At 50.7% G+C, this 21,425-nt stretch overlaps 1 protein-coding gene across 1 annotated transcript; it reads left to right on the top strand.

Moving 5' to 3' along the window:
• Nucleotides 1-1,256: 1,256 nt before the first annotated feature.
• Nucleotides 1,257-6,936, top strand: GINS3 (GINS complex subunit 3). Its single transcript, XM_065640984.1, has 3 exons — nt 1,257-1,499; nt 2,084-2,317; nt 4,930-6,936. Exons 1-3 carry the CDS (start codon nt 1,326-1,328, stop codon nt 5,158-5,160), a joined length of 639 nt encoding a protein of 212 aa, XP_065497056.1. The 5' UTR covers nt 1,257-1,325; the 3' UTR covers nt 5,161-6,936.
• The last annotated feature ends 14,489 nt before the right edge of the window (nt 6,937-21,425 follow it).

Genomic DNA, 21,425 nt, shown 5'->3' with positions numbered 1-21,425 from the left:
CCATGTCTTATAGGCCCCCATTAAGTACTGGAAGGCTGTAATAAGGTCTCCCCAGATACATAGAAAAAGTAATGTTTTCAGCATATACAGCTTAGGGAATAGCAAGAAAACTTTAATGTGATGAAAAATCAACTGATTTTGAAACAACAAAACAGTGAGAGAAAAAAAAGCATAGAGTCAGGTTCTAATATGAAGTATAATTCAGATAAAAATGGGGCTAAGCACTGTTTTTATGCTTACACAATCAAACCCAGAATTTAGGACAGGGTATTTTATTCTGCCATCAAAATATGACTTCATTACTTATTTTATAGCACTAATATAAATTAATTTGGGATGTAGCCTCACTTTGGAATCCGTGGTATACACAGCTCATTAACACCGACTCCTGCCTGTTCAGCACAGCCACATGCATCAGTCTGATCTTGTACGCTGCAGGATAACCCACGTCCTTAATTGCCAAAAAGAAACATGGTGATAACCAACCACATGCGCAGCATTTGCTTGGCTGTTCGCACGGCTAAGTGGTGGGTTCAGATGGACATATTAAAGCCGGGGGACAACCCCTCCGCTGCCAGAGCCGCTGTGCTGAGGGGACAGACATTGCACTGGGCCAGCGGGTCGGTACCGCTGCTCTGCAGCAGTATGTGTCGGACCCGTGTTGTACGATTCTGTGCCGGGGGGTCCTGCTGGAGGACAGGCAAATGGCCTCAGGTTGCGTCAGTGAAGGTTCAGACTGGGTGTCAGGATAAATTTATTTCTGCAAAGGGCTGTCGGGCGTTGGAACAGGCTGCCCAGGGAAGCGGTGGAGTCACCATCCCCGGAGCGGTTTGAAAGATGTAGAGATGAGGTTCTTGGGGACACGGTTTAGTGCCAGAGTTAGGTTATAATTGGACTCAGTGGTGTCACCCAGCCAACACGATGCTGCGGCTTTATCAGGGGGCAGCGCTGGCCACGCCCCGCGCACGCTGCTGTCCGCAGCAACCGCGCAGGCCGCGCAGCTGCAAACTCGGCCTGGCGCCGGCACTGCTGCGCTGTGCCCTGGCCTGTGACACCGGGCTGCAGGGGAGGCGGCGCAGGGAACTGCCCGGGGCCCGCTGCCACAGCCCTCCGTGCCCACAGAGGCTGTTGGCGGGGGACACCCGCCGCCGTGGGGAGCGCACGCAACGCCGGCACCCGCAGGACAAGCCCGTCCACACCCCGCGCGGGGCGGGCGGTGCCACGGCGCATGCGCGGCCCCGGCGGGCGGGGCTTGACTGGCTGCGCGGGAGCCGCTGCGGGAGCTCCGGGGCGCTGGGGCTGCTGCGGCGCCCGCCCGGCCGGCCATGTCCGAGGCGTATTTCCCCGTGGGCCCCGGGCTGGGCCTGGAGGAGAACTTCTTGTCGCTGGACGACATCCTGATGTCGCAGGAGAAGCTGCCGGGCCGCGCCGAGAGCACCCTGCCGCGGTTGGCCTTCGCGCTGGGCCAGGGGGCCGGCGCCGGCGACTCGATCACGGAGGTAACGGGTGGGGGAAGAACTACAACTCCCAGCAGCCACCGCGCGGGGCGGGGTGGGACAGCCGGCTGGGGCGGAGGCGCGGGTGGCGCTGGGAGTTGTAGGCGTCCGCCCCCACGTGTCCGGGGGGGCGTGCGCTGAGCGGAGGTGCCGGCGGTGGCCGCCGTTCCCGCGTGGGCTCCGAGGCCCCTGGGCTCGCTGCCGTGACCTCTTTTCCCGCGTCCAAGCGGCCCTCTAGTTTTGGGGTCACTGCAAGGAAATTTATGCTTCTAGATACTTTTTTTTAAAAGTTATTTTTGCTTTTATTGTATGCATTTTGCATGGTGGTTTTTTTTTTTTCTTCTGGTGTTTAAATCTGCCAATTATATTATACATCAATTTAAAAAATCCACTTTCAGAATCTTGCAGTAATAACGCTTCTAAAATGTGTCTGTTTTATACTAAAATTACAATAGATTGTTCTGAAACGAAAATGACTTTTTGTAATACTGGGTCTTCACTAATTAAGTTCAGTGTCTGTCTTTGGGGTTGCTTTACGTGTACTTTCACGGCAAGGACAACTTTTTTGTTTTTTCTCATTCATGCAGGGAACAAAGCTGGAGATACCTCTGTGGCTTGCTAAAGGTCTGCATGACAGCAAAAGAAGAATAATTTCTGTGGAACTGCCAAAGATTTACAAGGAAGCCTGGAGGACTGTGTTCAGTGCTGATGCCACTGTGGTTGATCTGCATAAAATGGGGCCGTACTACTATGGATTTGGCTCCCAGCTCCTGAATTTTGACAATCCAGAGAATCCTGAGATAGCTCAGACTCTCCTGCAGGCAAGTATCTGAACTAAGTCTTGAAATTTAGTTTTATGTTTTTCCATCTTCCTAGTTGCTCAGCAGTCTTCTGCAAAAAAATTCTGTTGTAATCCAAATGGCTTCTGGATTGAATATGGATTTCTAGATCAAGCTGTAGGATGACCCTCTTGGCAGCTGCACAGTCTAGTGGTGGAAGCCTCACGTATACATCCAGGAGTGTAATTTTAGTTTGGAGTTTCCACAGAGTAAATACGGTATTTCATAAAATCCTGTAAAAAAGGGCTAGAGGAGATGTAAGATTATTTAATCATGCCAGTGCTCTAAGGCAGAATTAATTCACACTCTATTATTTCTGTTTTAAAGCTCTGTAATGACGAGGCTCCGCACTGCTCTGGGCAATCTGTTTCAGTGCTTCACCATCCTAATCTTAGAAGGTTTCCTCTAGTGTCTAAACTAAAGCTCCTTCCTAGCAATGCAAGCTCAGTTCCATTTGTCTCATACAAAGTAAATGCTGAGGACAGTTTATTCTCTTCCTTCCTGCAGCCGTCCCAATTCCTTTGGTATCTCCTTGTGGGTCCTGCTTTCTAACCTCTGGTTGTCCTTGCTGTGCACTGCTGGTATCTTTCCCGTTGATCTGCATCCGCTGTGATGTGCAGTGCCCTGAACTGCAACCAGCCTCCTGCTCACGACTTGCACCCATGAAAACAAAAAGATTACCACAAGGTAATCATGTAGGCCGTGATACTCTTTGCTCATCGTGGTGCAGCATCTTGGTTTTCATGATAGTGTGACACTGATACGCGTTTGCTTTGCAGTCCACAGTAGGATGGTATGGATTGCATATGCAGACGATTGTTCCTCTCCCTGTGTTTGTACAGTTCCCTATTTCTGCCTTAATATAAAACCTTACATTAGTCCCAGCTGAATTACATCCTGTTGTTTTCACACCATCTTTCTAATTTGTCAGGATTATGGTGAATTAAGAGTTCTGCTCCCCAACATTCTTGTGGTCATCCCTCCTCCTTCTCCTGCGTGTTGCTTGCTAATTTAAGAAACATATCTTCTGTTCCTTTAGTAAGCTTATCAATCAATATATTAAACAGTACTTGGTTCCAGATAGACCCCTGTTGAACTCTGCTCAATATGTTCTCCTGACAGGAGCTATGGATAATTGTCTTTACCAGCCCGCTACGGGTGGTTTAGCTAAATCTTGCGGGAGTGCCCCATGACAGATACCTGCCTGCTGCTTTTCCTCCCTTTGTACGGCCTGGCATCCCGCCAGCATAGAAAACTAGGCTGCTCTCTGAGTTTGTTCTTGGCAAGTCTATGGTGGCTGTTACTCTGCTTTCTATTTTCTTGCAGAGGTTTATGTGTAGTTTATTTGTTCCAGTATGTTTCCAGGAATTGATATTGATGGATTTTTAATTCCCTGGCTCTTCCTTCCTCCCTTTTCATCTCCCCTTTCTCTTTTAAAAGACAGATCCCATCTTTGCTAGTTTCTGGACTTCTGTGCTTCTTGAGCTTTTAAAGATAACCACTAACAGCTCTGAGATTTCTTCAGCCAGCTCTCTAAATTGTCTGGCATGATTGCTATTGGCTTTTTTGTTTGTTTGCTTCTCTATTCTTTAAATGAAGGCTGATGCAGAGAGGCTTTAAAGCACTGCTGCTTTCTTGGAGGTGTCCACTGAAAGCTTGCTTTCTGCATTGAGGAGGTGACCACGCCTTTCCTTGTCTTTTCTTTTTCTGCTAATGGACATCTTAGGAAAAAAGCTGCATTAGCACACATCGCTTGTCAGAAAAATCAAAGCATGCAAGGTATACTTCATTAAAAGCAAACAAGAAGGGAGTTGTGCTGACTTAATAAACCAAACACACAACCCCTCTCCCAAATATTCAGGAGTTATAAAGTATAATTATTTAGTGACAAAGCCAAAAAGAGAGTTATTAATTTGTAATGTATTCCAGAACTAAATCTCTAAAATACTACAGTTCTGATTATTCTAAAATCTCCTTCTGAAATAACAAAGCACAGTTTTCAAAGAGTTTTGACCCTTTTTTTTTTTTTATTCCCAAAAGCAAAGATAAGGAGGGAAATAAAAAATCCTTAAACATGTCTAGTTGCTTATCTTTTTAAAGTGTTCTTTATTAGTTGTAGATTTGGGGTGTTTTACTTTTTTTCATGGTTAAGTGTTTTTTCAGCATAGTGAATGGGTTCCAGGTGTGGTTTGGCTTAACTTGCAGCTTGTGTGTTCCTGCAGCAGCTGCTGTGGCATGAGATTCATTCCACCCGCTCTAAAGCAATGATTGCTTGCGAAGTGAGATGGAATAGGTCGTCACTGTGTAATACCCTGCGGTCTGCTCAAGCCTGTCATTAGGAAGCAGCCAAAATCTAATTGTGTGCTTGCTGCCCATCCAGTAAGTGTATCAGGCACTCGCTCTCCCCACTCAGGCAGGAAATGGTTTGTCTCTGTATGCAAGGTTAATAGGTACTGTGCTGTGTGCAGCCCCTTGGCTAGTTGTGAGCTAGAGCCTACAACTTTAGATTTTGAGTCTTGAAAGCTCAGGCCTCTGGCATTTGAGCTGAGGAAGCCTCTATGTTACCTGCCAGTAATTCTGCTTATCTTCTTTAGACATTTATTAGCCGTTTTCGTCATATCATGGATTCCTCTCAGAATGCCTACAATGAAGATACATCAGCACTGGTGGCTCGACTGGATGAACTGGAGCGAGCCTTGTTTCAAGCTGGCCAGAAAGGGCTGAATGACTTCCAGTGCTGGGAAAAGGGACAGGCTTCTCAAATCACAGCTTCCAGTCTGGTCCAGAATTATGGGAAAAGAAAGTTCACAGAGATGGACAGTTAAAAGCCTGAAGAACATGCAGCTACAGTGGAGGACACTGAGAGATTTACAATCTGTCTGTCACAGAAGAGAAAGATGAATGAGCTTTTGGGAAGGACAGGCTCCCTGTCCATTAATGGGAATTCTTCTCTATAGCAACTTTGGATTAGACTTACGGAAATTTTAAAGGCAGCCAGCAAGGGTGTAAAAAACAGATGGCATTGCATCACTGGATAGCTTTACAGCTTACTCATACAGCTCCTGAGGATTTACAGTTAAAGTGTTTGCTAGGTGGCTGACAGGGTAAAAGAGGGTTTTCTAAAAGGGTAATTAATATTTATTATTATCTTCCAAATTGATATTTACAATACTGGATCTGTTTGGAAAAAAGTGAAATTCTTTGTATTTCATCTTGCCCTTCCCATTCTAATCTCCTGAGCACACCTGTTTCCAGTTTCCATGATTTTTGGAGAGCCCCAATGATGTGGAAAAAAAAATGTGGTACAAACCGCATTGAATTTTTCGTGTTTCTTATATGTTGATGTGGAACAGGTACTGTTTGTGAGGCAGGAATGTTTTTTTCTTTGCTGACTTTTGTACACATTGTTAGTGGCCCTTAGAAAAATACCTCTTTAGCCCATGTAGCAAGTAAAGTGGCCATGCAGGTATCACATGCCACCTCATCCTTTCTCTGCCTTTCGGCCCATGTGGGCTTGATGCTGCGTGGGATGGAGAATGTTCTCATTTCATGTGAGTGGCTTTTGCAATGGATACATCTCTGTGATGTGTGTTAAGCTCCTCTGCTTGTTTAACGGAGGGGGCAACAGAAGGCAACAAAGACCTAGTCCAGACTAACAGCAACTTTTATGGAAACTCTGCCCCATTGTCAACCTCTGAGCCATCTGTTTTCCCATAAGAAATTCTTCTGATTACTAAATTTGATTAATAGAAGGGACAGAGCAAAGGAACTGAGTTTCCTTCCTTCTAAGCCATCAAAATGATCCTAGAAAATGCCATGCTTGCCGGTAGGAGTAACTGGAGTTGGAACTTGCTAAACAGCACGGTGGTTATCATGTCATGTGGATGTCCTTAAACCTAAATTATCCAAAGTCCCGTTGGATTGGAGACAGAAAACATGGTTATCTCTGTAGGACATAGTTCCCATGGTCATCAGGATGGTCGTCCTTTGTAAGCAGGTATTAGACATCTTATGAGTGGACCTTGCAGAGTACTTAAGTGGAGGACCCAGTCAGTAGTGACACCCAGTGTTTCCTCTTTTGTGGGAACCACCAGGAGGTGACAGCAAGATCCAAATCTTGGAGGAGTTGTTACTGGACTTGCAGATGCATGTGGATATTGGATACTTCAAACTGGAAACTTCAAGGACAAAGAGTGTGTGGCCATTCCTTGGCCAGAGGAGTGAAAGCTTTCACTCTGCAGGTGGTGAGAGGGGATGGCGTGCTGGCTTCACAAACACCTTGGTGCCTCTGCCTCAGCTGCACAGGGCCAGCCACAGGAGACTAATGGGAAGCTGTGCCCGACAAAGTCTTTCAAGTGCAAGATCAAATGCTGCTGCACTTAATGGCACATAATAGCCTATACATTTTCATGAAGCTTTTGTCTATTGTCTGTTTCTGGATTTTTATGTTGAATAAATATTTTGTAAGGGGACACTTGTAATGTAAAATGTCTGTTGTTAATTGCCTTGCAGCAGAAAAATGAGTCCTTGATGGGAGAGTGCAGGTCTCTACAAAGCTGTGGCTGTGATAGTAATGCAGTCCTGCTTCTAGCACTCCTCTTCTCTTACAGGTAAAGCGGTTGGGAGCTACACTCGTGCAGTCGTGTGAGTGTAGAAGTAGCTCCTGTCTGACTTAGCCCATGTGGGCAGTAGCTGTTTGCTCAAATCATGGGAGAGACACTGCTGAGCAGTCAATAAGCTATTGATTTTATAAATTGCATTTTTGTGAAACATGAGTGGAGGTGATTCAGTGTTACCTCGACTTTGTTATGGGTAGCAGGTGGGAATCATCTGTCTCTGTGTTTGTACCCTGCTGCTCTGAGCGCTGTTGCACAGACTTTGTGTTGCATGTCAGAGATGAGCTCGGTGCTTCAGCTGCAAGGGAAGCAAGTGTAAGTCCATCTGTGATGAGAAGCATCTTTCAATTGGAAGGGTGATTTTAATGAGATGGTGGCTTTGAGATCTAGTTGGTTTATAATCAAAATCACTACCTCATCAATTTCTGGACTGGTTTTGGTGACTACCCAAACTCATTTTCCTACATTTGTAAGAACATTTTTCTTCTCTACTGATGGGTGCAAAATCCAAGCAGATGGTTGCTCACTTGCCAGCATTTTGTGCAGCTACTTTTCAGAGTGGAGACAAAAGAATTCCTGAGGTAGTCCTCAATGTCACTGGCTTTTTGTAAGTAGACAATGCTGCTTTTAGTAACCCTGAGTGTTTAGAAATAACCACCAGTAAGAGCCTTAAAAAAATCTGATCCTGTAATCTTAAATTACAGTATTTGGTTAGTAGATTTGATGTTCTGTTGATTTTCTTTTTTTTTTTTTCCTTTTTTTCTTTCTTTTTTTTTCTTTCCTCCTTGCTGCTGGAATGCTTTTTTTTCTGTCCAGAAATACAACAAAAGAATGCACTGTACTTTTCATGAACACAAACTGTCCTTTATGATTGCACTGCGGCAAGCTGTAAGTTAGAGGAGTTTGAACTGGTATATTTTCAGAATGGCACAATAAATCCTCATTACAGAACTATGCAGAAGAGGTCTGAAAAGACTTCTTGCTATGTCCCTCAGCTTTTAAACTGAAGAACTGTTGATGTTTATGAGCAAGCAGTCTGTAGACACACTTTACAGTATCGCCACAATAGTTTTCATTGCAATCAAACAAAAAAATAGGCAGAATTCGAGATGCTGATTAGTTGTGCATTCACATAACAATATTTGTTTGGATTTTAATGCCCTGTTTTTGAAAAGAGATGAGCTGACGTGGCCTGCTCCTTCCCCTAAATTGAGGAGTTGGACTCAGTGATCCTTCTGGGTCCCTTCCAACTTGAGATATTCTATGATGAGCCCTATCTAACCCACCTCAGGATGATGTTTGTCCAGCCAGGCCTTTAGAAGCTGCCTGTGTGGAAGCGCCGCAGCCTCCCTGGGCAGTCTGTTCCCGCGCCTGGCTGCAATATGTGATGAACAAAGTTGGAGCTGAGCATTCAGTGACACAGCAGAGGACATGGTCAGCTGAGCTTCCCAGCCGTGAGTTCCTGTTGGAATGGTTAGTGAAACTGAAAATTTTTCTCACTTAAATTTTACATTCTCATAAAACTCTCCACTCCTCTTGTTTTCTATATTTTTTTCCAAGCAGACGAGGCAGCTGTGGTGGGTTGACCTCCAGTTAAATATAAATAGCTTTGCAACCAGCACACGCACACTTCCTCACCTATCTAAATTACCCTTTCAGAAAGCGTTCTTGTTTCTTCCTTGGACTCCTTTGCTCTAAACAATGTCTTAGTTTGTCCTCTGGCATTGGTTTATTTTTGGTCAGCAGAATGAAGCGGTTGGTTGCTTCTGCCAGTCTGGAAGCAATAGGTAGTGTCATCTGGACCAAGAGCAACCAGGAGGAGCAGCAGGAAGAAACGTTTTGAGAACTGACATGCCGTAACAACACGTATTATTTTTATGACAGAAACAGTGGCACCTAACTGAGGCGGGAGCACAAGACTTTCTGATCTTGATCAGTGATTTCCTACCCCCTTTTGGTGACCAGCTATTACAAGAGCTGCACTCAAAATTTTAATTTAACGAGTTGCTTAAGAGAGATGTGATGTAATTCAGTACAGGCACAGTGTGAATGCTTTCTTCACATAGAGCTGCTTCTGTCCCCACATGTGCTTTTTATAAAACACGTTGTCTGGTAGCACAGCATATGGCTCAGGAGTTTGTGGTTTTATATAAAAAAACCAGCTATTCATATGGTGCTGCTTCTGCCTGGCAGGAGGGAACTCAAAGCTGTTCCTTGCCTCAGTTTCCTTTCTGACAAACAAAGGTAACACTCCCTTATTAAGAGTATGTTTTGTCCTCTGGCTTGTAGGCAGTGCTTTTGTTACAGCAAATATGCCAGCCAGAATGTCCCAGCTCTGCTGCATCCGCCAGAACTCAAAAGCCTGCTTGAGAAGTGCTTGTCAGAGGTAACAGCTTCTCCTTTCTGCAATCACTCTGGTTTCCTTCATCAGTCCCATTAAACCCTTACTGCTACTCTTCTTCAAGACTGCCACATATCTGAGAGCTTACAAGAATAAGTGCTTTTCCCATTCTCCGCCTTCCTCTACTACCTAAAGAGCCACTTGGCCCTGCAGAAGGTGGCCAAGCGTGCAGTGCTAAGCACATGTTTCTCCTCTGTTTTCCTGACCTTACCTGCTCGGAAGCGCCTTCATAGAGCTGATGGCAGCCTGAGCGCAAAATGCTGAGCAAATCGTCAGCGGGACTTCGTGCAGAAACTGGTGGAAGGATAACAGATTGTCCTGGTTACATCACGTCACGCGAGTCAGTGATGGAGAAGGTCATGCACACTTCCAACTTGCGTCTGGTGGTTTTGCTTTTCAAGACTGGCTTTTGGGGCTGAACTCTAGTGGGTGTAACATGGTTGTCTGTGTTTTGTGTTGATGAGGCAATGTGATCAAGCCTGGGGCAGGCAGATGCTGCTTTTGAAAGAAGCTATGTCAGTTTGGGCTTCCCTTGGATGTGTCTCCTGGGTGAAGACCATCTGAGTACTTGCCTTGAGTTATATGTTCTACTGCAACATTGCTGGCTGAGAGCTGCTTCTTACATTGAGGCCTAGGGGTGTGTGGATGTGGGAACAGCCTGATGGCCTTCGTTCTGAAATTAAACCTGGCACTGGTGTCAGCAGAATCTTGAGGATGGTGTGAACCTGTTAATGTCATGCACTCATTGCTATGGAGAGGATGCCAACCTACTGCAGCTGGGCTGGAGCTGAACATACAAGTTACTAGTATATTGAGTTTTTATGTAGTTTAGTGTGTCCTCTGACCCTGTGTGCACCAATCAATCTGATCTCTTCAGCTCTAAGACACTTCTGCAATGAACTGGGGTCAATGAAGCTGGAGCTTTATACCCTGCTGGTGTTACGCGGTTTTAGAGACACCATTTTGCTCTTTTTCTGCCAGAGTCTGCAGTAACCTCTTTGCTGCTGGCTGAAGTGCACACGTTGGGTTTTCCCAGTGGTTCCTGGCGGGGTTTGGAATGGCGAGCACTGGAAGGCCGTGGCTTGGAGGGCCTGTGCATGCACTGCTCGGCAGCAGCCAGGAGAGGGGGCACTGAGCTGGAGGCATTGTTTTTGTGCAGGTCCTACCGTAACTGCTTTAAGTTGTAGTGAGAACCCTGTCTGGCCTCTGAGATCAAACTAGGTGTCTAAGTGACCTTCTGTTGTAGCTGCCAGGAGAAAACACAAGTCAAGTGAGATTTAAACCAGAGTTTAGGTCGTGCTACCTCGTCCTAGATTTGAGCATACAAGAAGAGTGGGTGTCGTGGTTGGCAGAGGCAATGAAAATGAAGTATTAATATTACTGATGGCTGTGTAAGGAGGAAAGCGGTGAGAAAGCTGCCAAGAAAGAGTAGCAGAGGAGGAGATGGGCAGACACTTGGCTGTGCCACTTCAGTTGGCACGAGTGCTACTTGCTTACTCCTTAGCTGGAAAGCCTGAGAAGTGCACTTAGGATTGAGTGTGTGTGTGTTTAAAGGCTGTGATGCACAGAGATCAGAGAGGGAAGAGACCAGCAGGGCATCCACATGTCTGTTCTCTGTCTGCCAGCCTGAGCCCAGTGCTCAACATGTACCATCTAGAAATTCAAAGCCCTTCTGCCAGGGACAAATTTGCTGTCCTGTGGGCACTGGCCACACTGGATGGAGCTGTGCTCTGCCTGTGGCTGTTCCTTTTTCTACAATATGTCCTCATGAATTTGTTGGGACAATGAGCGGCAGAGAGAAGGGCTGGAACACCTCTCCTATGAGGACAGGCTGAGAGAGTTGGGGTTGTTCAGCCCGGACAAGAGAAGGCTCTGGGGAGACCTTATTGCGGCCTTTCTGTACTTAAAAGGAGCTGATAAGAAAGATGGGGACAGACTTTTTAGCAGGCCCTGTTGCGATAGAACAAGGGGTGATGGTTTTAAACTAAAGGAGGGGAGATTCAGGCTAGATGTGAGGAAGAAATTCTTTACAATGAAGGTGGTGAGACACTGTTCCAGGTTGCCCAGAGAGGTGGTGGATGCCCCATCCCTGGAGACATCCCAGGCCAGGCTGGACGGGGCTCTGAGCAACCTGAGCTGGTGCAGATGTCCCTGCTCATGGCAGAGGTGGCACTGGATGAGCTTTGAAGGTCCTTTCCAACGCAAACTACTCTGTGATTCTAGGTAAAGTTGCATCTACCCTCTTCTCCTCACCAGTTGTTGGAGGGAGCTCTCCTAGCTGCCAAGGAGCAAGAAAAGCAGCCTCAGAGAAGTCGCCACCCATGGTAGCTGTGGAAGCGTCTGGCCATGGGAGCAGCGTGCCTGGGAAGGCACCGGCCGCATGGAGCGAGGCAGGGGGTGGCAGCTGCGGTGGTCCCTTTGGGTCTGCTTGGGCAGGAGACGAGAGGTGGGAAGAGAAGCAGCGAGGAGAGAGGAGGAGTATCTGGAGGCTCTCAGGAAGCAGGTTCAGCATTCACTGTGGTACTCCCTCATTTGAAGGGGTCCTGAAATGCCTCCACTTGCCATTGTAAAAAGTGTAACATCTCAGTAAATAAAATGCAGGACTGCGCATCATCACATGGTTTGTCTGAGACTGAAGACTGGGGCGAAGAGAGCTGGAGTTGTGTGGGGAGATGAAGGAGGGGAGGAGGAGGCAGGAGCTGGAGAGGGACCTCAGGGAGTGAAAAAGAACCCAGAGGGGGCTTGAGACAAGGCTTGAAAATGAGGGAAAAGGAAGAGTGTGCTTCCACCTCCCCCGGACACGATTTCCATTGAGTATGCTTAATGGGTTTTGCTTCACAGAGGAAATTGCTCCTGGGAGCCTCTCCTTCCTTGGGTAATGGCCAGGGTTCCGTGTGCAGGAGCCCAGCTTGCGGGAGGCGCGGCAGAGCCAGCCCCACGGCAGAGCCAGCCCCACGGCAGAGCTGCCCCCACAGCAGAGCCAGCCCCACGGCAGAGCCAGCCCCACAGCAGAGCCAGCCCCACGGCAGAGCCAGCCCCACGGCAGAGCCAGCCCCACGGCAGAGCCAGCCCCACGGCAGAGCTGCCCCCACAGCAGAGCCAGCCCCACGGCAGAGCCAGCCCCACGGCAGAGCTGCCCCCACGGCAGAGCCAGCCCCACGGCAGAGCCAGCCCCACGGCAGAGCTGCCCCCACAGCAGAGCCAGCCCCACGGCAGAGCCAGCCCCACGGCAGAGCTGCCCCCACAGCAGAGCCAGCCCCACGGCAGAGCTGCCCCCACAGCAGAGCCAGCCCCACGGCAGAGCCAGCCCCACGGCAGAGCTGCCCCCACGGCAGAGCCAGCCCCACGGCAGAGCCAGCCCCACGGCAGAGCTGCCCCCACAGCAGAGCCAGCCCCACGGCAGAGCCAGCCCCACGGCAGAGCTGCCCCCACAGCAGAGCCAGCCCCACGGCAGAGCCAGCCCCACGGCAGAGCCGCCCCCACAGCAGAGCCAGCCCCACAGCAGAGCCAGCCCCACGGCAGAGCTGCCCCCACGGCAGAGCCAGCCCCACGGCAGAGCCAGCCCCACGGCAGAGCTGCCCCCACGGCAGAGCCAGCCCCACGGCAGAGCCAGCCCCACGGCAGAGCTGCCCCCACACTGCTGCTCCCGGGGCTGTGTGCAGGAGGGCTGTGCAGCACAGAGCAGCGCTGCTGCTGCCGGGCCACTCCTCGGCTGTTGTGGAAAATTACAGGGGGCAACACAGCCCCCAAAAGCCAAGGCATTTGTTCTGGTTTTCGAAACACTTCATTAATGTCATTGACAATACCAGCAGGTTCCTGAGATTAGCGTGCTTCTATTTTTGAAGAGTTATTTTTCATGGCAGGTTGCCAGGCAGTGCCAGTGGCCTTAGTATCCTTTCTATCTGCCTTGGCAGGACACACTGTGGTCTTTTGCCTTTCGTTAGCCTCTGTAAATCTGTATAGCTGCAGCTCTTCACAATGCTCCCCCAAACCTTGGGGGAAATGTACCTTCTTCAGGTTTTCCAGCGAGTCCTATGGCAAGGCAGACATCTCTTGTGTTGAAGGACAGAAGCTGCTTTTCCTCTTGGTGCTGGGTTGCAGGAAAGCCACGGGCAGCACCCAGGCTGAGCCGGGTTTGGGGTGCAAGGAGCATGTAGGGACAGAGATGAAGTTTGCAGATTGTGGTGTGCACCTCCTTAGGGTGCTGTCTGGCTGTGCCTAGGTCTAGGTGCAGAGTTTCAGGCACAGCTTCTCAGCAGAACAATACGTCACAGTGATGGAGCAGGTGAGGGATGTGGCTGCCTCTGTGCGTGTTCCTGGGCTGGGCCACGGCTGCAGCATCGTGCTGTGTCAGGAGTCATGGAGGAAGCAGCTGGCATTCCCTGGGGGAAGGCAAAGTTCCTCTGCTCATCAGCTCATCCCCCTTGGAAACACAAACCGTGGGGCCTGCTTCTCCCCAGTTCCAGCTGGAGGGTGTAGGAGCACAGCAGCACCCCAGGACCAAACCCATTCATACTGGTATTTTCTCCTAAGTGTGTCTTTAATGCCTGTTGTGACATCAGAGCTGTGCTTGAGTCCTGCCATTTGAATGCATCGCAAACTGCTTTTGCCCCAGGTTCTCTTTGACAACTACCCATTAAAAGCATTTTACTTTCAATTAGCCTATGAAATGGAGAGGGGACCCCAAGGGTGAAGGCTGCTTTAAAGCTTGGAAGCCCTCTTCTGTTTGTGCTAGGATTCTGTAATATCAGAGAAAAATAGCTTCACGGTAAGAAATCCCAGTTTGCCTGCAGATGAGCTTGAGAAACTGCAACCCTAAAGACAGTCCCAGCCTTGCCCCCTTCCAGATTTCTATGTGCCTAGAAATGGGCAGTGGTAAGGAGATGCCTCCTGAGGGTCATGACAGTGCAGTTCCATCTCCGTTGTGATGCTACAATTTAAAATACATGGCAAAAAGCAAATGGAGATCACAAAAGCCCAACCTGTGCTCTCAGCTGGTGTGGCTTGCAAGGCTGGGCTTGTCTCTAGCTGTCCTGCTGGTCCCTTGAGGGCTCTGGGTTCTCCCTAGGTAAAGCAGAAGCACTAGGAGGATTATGACAAACCCTCACAAACAGGAGGTTTTTGTGGGACATAAAGGGCAAATTTTTCCCTGACCTCAGACCAAGAAGCTACCAAATGCTTGGGATGCAGGGTGGCTTTTTTTCTCAGGCATTAAGCAAAAGGTGAGTGAGGAGATGACTACACAGCAACATAGTCCTGTAGCTGGCAGCCCAGCAGAGATGCATCTGGGAGGAAGCAGTAAAGCAGATACAGAACTCAAGGCACCATCAAAACAATCCTCAAATGTGCCTGTTTCTCTTGCTGTGGGGCTGTCCTCTGCAGTGCGGGTGTATCTTGGCAGGCAAACTCCCATCACAGCAATGATTTATGATGAGTTTCTTGCCTTCAGTTCACGTGCAAATACAAGATTTGCAGTTTGTTTAAGTGTTTAATTGACAGCTTGGGGAGTGGGAGCTGAGGGATCCTGCAGCCCCTTTCCTTAGTGCTTTTCATGCCCAGGAGTGGCTGAATGACCACTTTTACTGTGCTGGGGCAACTCTGCAGCAGGGGTCAGGGAGCAGAGTGCTCGTGGGCTTGTCGGGGAGCCATGCACAGGACTGGGTTGTCATTAACAGAACAACCGTTGGAGTCGGACCCTTAGCAAAGGCTTTCAGAGAAGAGTTCCCCCTCACCTGCGCTGGTGGACACCCAGCGAGCGCTGGTGGAGCGGAGCACAGCTGAGCCAGGTGCAGCTGTGTTTTCCCGGGCAGGGCGGTACTCTGTTGTACTGCGCCTGTGAATCTGTGCTGGCTCTAGTGAAACCAGCAGAGTTATTCCAAATTTGCACCAAATCAGCAGGGTTTATTTGCAGTCCTGGTGGATTTACCAAGCTCTGCCTGGAGGCTGAGCTGTGATTTTTCCTTTCAATTTGGGCTCTCAGGTGCACAAATGCAGCTCTAGCTGCCTGGCTGTGTCTGTCCCATGCTGATGCAGGCAGAATGGGGTGAACAGATCTGTGCCTCCCTGGATGGCCAGGCCTCATCGTGGCCATGCTGTTCCCCTGATGAGCACTGTTCTGGATTTACAGCAGCATCCTCCAAGTGAGGCCCTCCCTGTGTAGCCCTGGGCATGCAGTGGATTGAACTCCTGAGCTCCTCTGCAAAGTGATCGCACTCACCCTGGAGCCCTCTGAGTCCCAGCTAGCCAGGCTGCACCCAGCACCTTGGGGCTTCAGCTGAGTCAGCAGGACAGGATGGCATAGGGAAAGGAAAATCACGGTGAATCGGGCCTTGGGAACAGCATCTGCTTCATGGCAGAGACCAATTTAATCTCCTTAGCAATCGCCTCAATCGTAGAATCAGCAGGATGCTAATTAATTGAGAGGCACTCAACAACAGACATTGAGATCCCTCCTGGTTTTAAGTGGAACCCGTTTGGATTTGGCGGTTGTAGCTGGCTGCTCTCCTGACGAATGGGTCTGCCTTGGGGCTAAAGCCCTGCATGGGGTGTCTCTGCACTGGTTAGCTCACAGCTGCCCGTCCCTCTCTGCTGGCTGGGGTTGGGGTGTCCACACACCAGTGAGATGATGCCACATGATGCCACGTTGGCCTCTTGACCAAGGCAGCCAGCAGACAGGGGTGGCTGCAACCCACTAAACCCCTCACCCTGCCTGTCCCCAACCCCTCTGGCCTGGAGCTGGCCCCTCATCTCCATTCTGAAAGCCCACAAGCTGATTAAGCCCAGCATGTTAATTAGCTGTGACAGCTTATTTTGTTATCTTGCATTTAGTTATTGATGGGGTGCATGTGACTGGGTTCACAGTGAAGGTCAGTGCCAGGCTGGGCCAGAGCCCCTTGTTTGGTCCATGCTGCGATCTGGGATGGGGCTCCAGAAGCTCTGCCAGGACCAGCTGTAAACTGGTGAATAGTCACACAGCCACCAGCAGCAATGTCAAGGAGGATTTTAGCCTAGGGATGTGCTGTACCCTGCCACAGGAGGACATGGAGGCTGGAAGAGAAGTGGGTTTGAACAGGTATTTGGCACCCACTGGTGAAAACCATTCCTTCCAGGGCTGTTTGACACAAGGATTTGATTTAAAACCCTTGAGCTGGAAGGATGCACAGGCCAGGACAGCACCTGGTGTCCAGCCTTCCCCAAGCCATTTTGGTGACTTTGTCTTAGTTTTGTCTTGTGCTTCTTCTGTAAGAGACACTGCTGAAAAAGAGAAGGAGAGGATGAGCAGGCTGGGCTGGTGTTCCCACACATGCACCCCAGCAGTGCTCCTGGTGCCAGGTGAGGTCCAGGCTGCTCCTAACGGGAACCTGCTAAAATTTGGTGTCTCCAGCTTGGGCCTCGCAGGGGCTGGAGGGGCAGCAGGCTGGACACCCAGGGAGGCTGGACCTGCAGGCAGGCAGCTGTGTGCAGAGCAGGGGAGCATGTTCAACTCCCCACCATTACCCAAGAGCCTGTACTTTCCTCCAGACTAAAAATTGTGTGCCTTGAGAAAAGGACTCTAGAAATGTTGGCTCCTGCTTCCCATTATTGGTGGGTCAGTGTGTCCTCAAGTCCCCATCTCCAGATAGGTATAGGGAGTTTGATGGAGGCTCTCCAGAGCAAGCAGTTGCTGAGTGAAGAAGCAATGAGAAATCACGAGGATACATTGGTGGAGTTTGGTTAAAAGCTCCAAACTCCTGGCTGAGACACTCAAACATACTGAATGTGCCTTTTGAAGGATCTGGAGAGCTGGGAGAGGAAGGTTTATGGCCCTGCAGTGAGCCATGAGCTATGGGAGGAAGGGCTGAAGACCTGCCTCTGTGGTGGAGAGGGTTGTGTTGCAAAGGGCTGATGCTAGGAGTTAACCGGCTGTCCTGAAACAGCTGGGGTACCGCCTTCGGCCAGCCCTCTGCCTCTCTCCCAGCATCTGCCAGGTCCATGGCTCAAACACAGCACAACAAGAATGCATTAGTGAGAAGCGGGATGAAATCGTTAGGATCGATGGACTTCCCTAGAGCTAGAGGTATTGATGAGCTGCAGGCCAAGGAGAAGGTCAGGGGCAGAGCTGGTGGGGAGCTGGGTGTTTGACTGCTCCTGTCAAGGCTTTTGGGATGAGCAAGGAGGAAGGGATGCAGGTGGCTGCTTGGACCCCTCCAGATGCCTTCTCCTGCCTAGGAGAGTACTGGCTGTGCTGGAACTCTTCCTATGTGTGCTGCAACTCTTCCTATGTGTGCTGCTCTGCCCCGCTGCATCTCCCTCCTGACCCAGGCGTTTCGGCAGAGAAGCTGATGCCTGGAAAACCCCAGATGTGTTGCTGTGCTCCAGGCTCCTCTGTTTTTCTGACTGTGACCCTAAAGAGCCCCCAGCCTTTGGGGCACAGCTGGCTCCACTTCTGCCAGCCTCCCCCACCCAAGCACAGGGAATTCGGTCCCTGGCTTGTTTTGTCCAAGGCTTTGCTGTCCCTGCTATGTGACAGCCCCTCCTTGGCTCTGCCACCCTGTCAGGAGCCTGGGCCAAGGCTCCAGCCTGGCTCCATCTCGGGTGTGCTGACAACATCCTGGGAGTTTGGACAGCACAAATGGAGCAGGCTTGGCCCGCCTGGATCAATCTCTGCCTGCACAAGTGACGGAGCACCAAAGCCACCCAGGGCTGCTGCGGCCATCTGTGAGACTCCTGAGACCCCCCCGCAGGGGTATCCATATCAGGCCAGGCTTAGGTTTGACCTAGAGCAGCTTAGTTTCATGGGCAGCCTGCTGATGTGTTCACTGCAGGCGATGGGCATCTGCCACCTTCCAGGGAGAGGTGGTGGGTGCCCATCCCACCAGGTCTCTCTGCAGTTTGAGCATAGAGGGGAGAACCCAGATGCAGCCTCGTGCAGGGATCAGCAGCATCTTGCTCTGTCACTGAGAGGGTTACTAGGCTCACCTGAGCTTGCTTATCGTTCCGATGTTAGAAGCCAAATATAATCTGCTTTAAAAAATCTGCCCTGCCAGGCCCAGGTGAGTGGTCTGTGTTTCGAGACCCAAGTGCCCTCAACGGCTGGCGTGTCCTGGTGTCACCGTGAGACAACCTTGGTATGTGCTTGTGAGACTCCCTGGTACCCAGGCAGCAGTGGGACCCTCTCCTCACCTCCTGGCTGAGCTTCACATAACCAGCCAGCAGAGAGGTGCAGCCCACGCACGCCTGGCCCCTGTGTCCTCAAGTGAAGTTGGTGGCAATGGGGGAACTGTGGAAACTGAGAACTATTCAGTCTTCCTAATCCATCACCCCTCTCTTAAACCACCATGGCAGCTCCCAGTCAGAGCAGCCAGCCCTCAGAAATGGCATTATCCAGCTCTCCAGGGGAAGGTAAGAGCGGGCAACTTTGCTCCATTGCGATGGGTGCTGCATAATTGAAAATGCTGATTAATGCTACCTTTGAGAACATGCCAGTCTCTGGCCTCCGAGGAGAGAGACCCTGCTGTCTCTGCTCTGTCTCACGCCTATCAACTTGCTAAAAGCATCTGCACACATGCCGTCACTCTCTGAACAGTTCGGCTCTGCTCTGCTGACAGGTATTTATTTAAAACCTGGCTTGGCTCCGAAAAGGGGCTGTCGCAGAAGTGGCACAGCGGGGCTGGGTGCTGCTGCTGCCTGCTTGTGTGACTGGGAGCAGGCAGGGAGGAATGAATGGATGGAGGGATGGATGGAGGGATGAATGGATGGATAGAGGGATGGGGCTGCTCAGGGGAGATGGGCAAGAGGTTGGCTTGTGGGCGCAAACGCTTTGGCAACCCAGTAAGTCACAGCAGGGCTGCAGGTGGGCTCTGCAGATGAGGACCTGGGAAATAGCACCTCCAGAAGAGGTGTCTGCTGGTGGTGGGAGAACTCTTCATGTGCTAGGCCTGTTCCTGCAGCTGTCCGTCTCTCCCAGTGCTTCTGTGTGTTTTGAGGCAGCTCTTATCCAAAGCCACGTGTTTGTTGGTTCTAAGACACCTTGTTGCCACATTAAGCATCCTTCGTTTTGTACCTTTGCTTCGAGTGCCTTTCTCTGTTTATCCCTGGTGCCACTCTGAGGGGTGTTGGGGGGTCATGCTGCAGTGGGGGTGGAGGTTGCACCTACTTTGGTGTCTGCAAAACCCAAGGGAAATAGGTGAACCCTTCTGTGGTTTCCATGTATTTCGATCCAGGCTCTGGTGCTCCTGGAGGTGTTCTGAGACTTGGAGATGGAGGCTTTTGGATGCTCAGCTCCTCCCTGTAGCACAGAGCCCAGACCTTCAATTCCAGGCAGAGGTGCCCATGCAGAGGCAGCTTTGGGAACGGCAGAGTCCCCGGAGCTGTCTTGTTCCTGGCCCAAGAGTGCAGCTGAGCCGTGGGAATTTTTCTTGGCAGGTTACTGGGCCTTTTATTTCCCTGGCTTTTGGACAAAATCCTTCCTTTTCACTGAAGCAGAGGGGCTGTGAGCACAGGGAGGAGCAGGGCTTGGAGGAGCAACCATCCTGCAGAACTGGTGGGCGGCTCAAACAACAACAGCAAAAGGGGGGGACTCAGGGTCTGAATGAACAGGGAAACTTGAACAGTGCCCAGCCCTATTAGAGGGATGGAGCAGAACATCTCGTTAGGACAGAGCCCGCAGCCAGGATGGAAAATTATTGGTAGCCCCGTGTTGTGAGTGCAGGAGGCAGCCGGGGGGGCGGGGGTGGCAGCTCGCCAGCCCCAGCACATGCTTTGTGCTGCGGTGTGGGAGCAGACAGGGCACGGAGGCAATGCTTCCCATCCCGGGCTCGCTGGCTGTGTTGCAGGAAGAGGGTGCTGAGTTCCCTGCAGGATTGCATCTTCCCAGAAGATGTATGGTGTTAGGCTGTAGAGCGGCGTGGCTGGCTCCTGCCAGTTGCTGCCTGCAGCCCAAGCCGTGAACTCATGCACAGGCAGAGCCACGTTGCAGCCTCCCCTTGTTCTGCATGAAGCCCAGCGGTTCTGGGGGGCCTGACCTGTCCTGGGACCAATCTGAGGGCTCTGGCCAAGGTTTGAGGGGTCTCTTTTGAGGTGTCCAAGGTCCGATTGCCCTGCTGTTGTTCTAGCCCTGATTATTTTGCAGCCAGCAAGCTGTGGGCCTTGCGTTGCCCTGAGGATGCAAGACTGGGGCAGATCGCACCTGCCCTAGAGAAAGCAGGCAATGGGGTGCAGGATGTGGCCCACCACGGGCCACCAGTGCTCCAGCACTGCTGCCTCAAGCCCGAGCCAGCCTGGTAACCTTCTTCCTACAGCCATGGCTCCACAGCAGGCAGTCCCATGGCTGTGGAGCAGCTCTGCCTGGCAGACACCCCTGCCTCAGCACAAGCATAGCCTCATGGTCACCGAGGTCACCCTCTCACTTCTTTGTGTGCACTGCTGGTTTCTGAGAGACAGCTCATGGACAATTTTGGAAATAGGTCCTTGGGAATATGTCTCACCGACTGCTAATTCTCCTTGTTTCTCCCCCGTTTGAACAGCTTGACTGAAACAGCCCTTCAAAGGTCCTAGGCTTAGCAAGGCAGGGCCAGCAGCCACATGCTCCAAACAATGTCTTTATTTAAGGGCAGCAATAAAAACATCACGCTCACGCACAACCAAGGCTAAATTTAGTTCCGACTCTTCTGTGCATCATCACTGGACTGCATGTGCCTTGGGGTGGTACCTCATCCCCGTGAAACCCTTCGATACAGGCGCATCGACCGCACTGATCCCCTGCCCAGCCAACACAGGCAGCCAGCACATCTGCCCCAAGCTGCCTGCCCCCAAATTAGCCCCGTGTGCTAACAGGATGCACCCTGGAGCTGTTGGCCTGCGTCAAACCCTGCCCTGCCTCAGAGCGTAGATTCAGACCTCCGCTTCCCTTGCTGGTCAGTCACTCACTGCCAGGGGCGGCTGAGTGCTCCATCCATCACCAGCTGTCCTCCACTGGACAGGCCCTCATGGCACTGCCAGAACTGGGTTTTGCTGTGGGAAGGGTGGCCGAGAGGTATGGATGTACCTGCAGCAGGGTTGGAGGTCCCAGCTCACCTCTGCCAGGTCAAGACAG

The sequence above is a fragment of the Caloenas nicobarica genome, chromosome 9 (assembly GCF_036013445.1).
Source record: "Caloenas nicobarica isolate bCalNic1 chromosome 9, bCalNic1.hap1, whole genome shotgun sequence".
NCBI lineage: Eukaryota > Metazoa > Chordata > Aves > Columbiformes > Columbidae > Caloenas > Caloenas nicobarica.
The sequence above is the reverse complement of the archived record's forward strand: the minus strand, read 5'-3'. Positions and strand labels throughout refer to the sequence as shown.

Excerpts from the sequence above, each read along its gene's own strand:
- GINS3 (XM_065640984.1), top strand. The coding sequence starts at position 1,326 with ATGTCCGAGGCGTATTTCCCCGTGGGCCCCGGGCTGGGCCTGGAGGAG. Across the intron at positions 1,500-2,083 it reads CCGGCGACTCGATCACGGAG|GGAACAAAGCTGGAGATACC; the intron begins GTAACGGGTGGG and ends TCATTCATGCAG. Across the intron at positions 2,318-4,929 it reads TAGCTCAGACTCTCCTGCAG|ACATTTATTAGCCGTTTTCG; the intron begins GCAAGTATCTGA and ends TATCTTCTTTAG.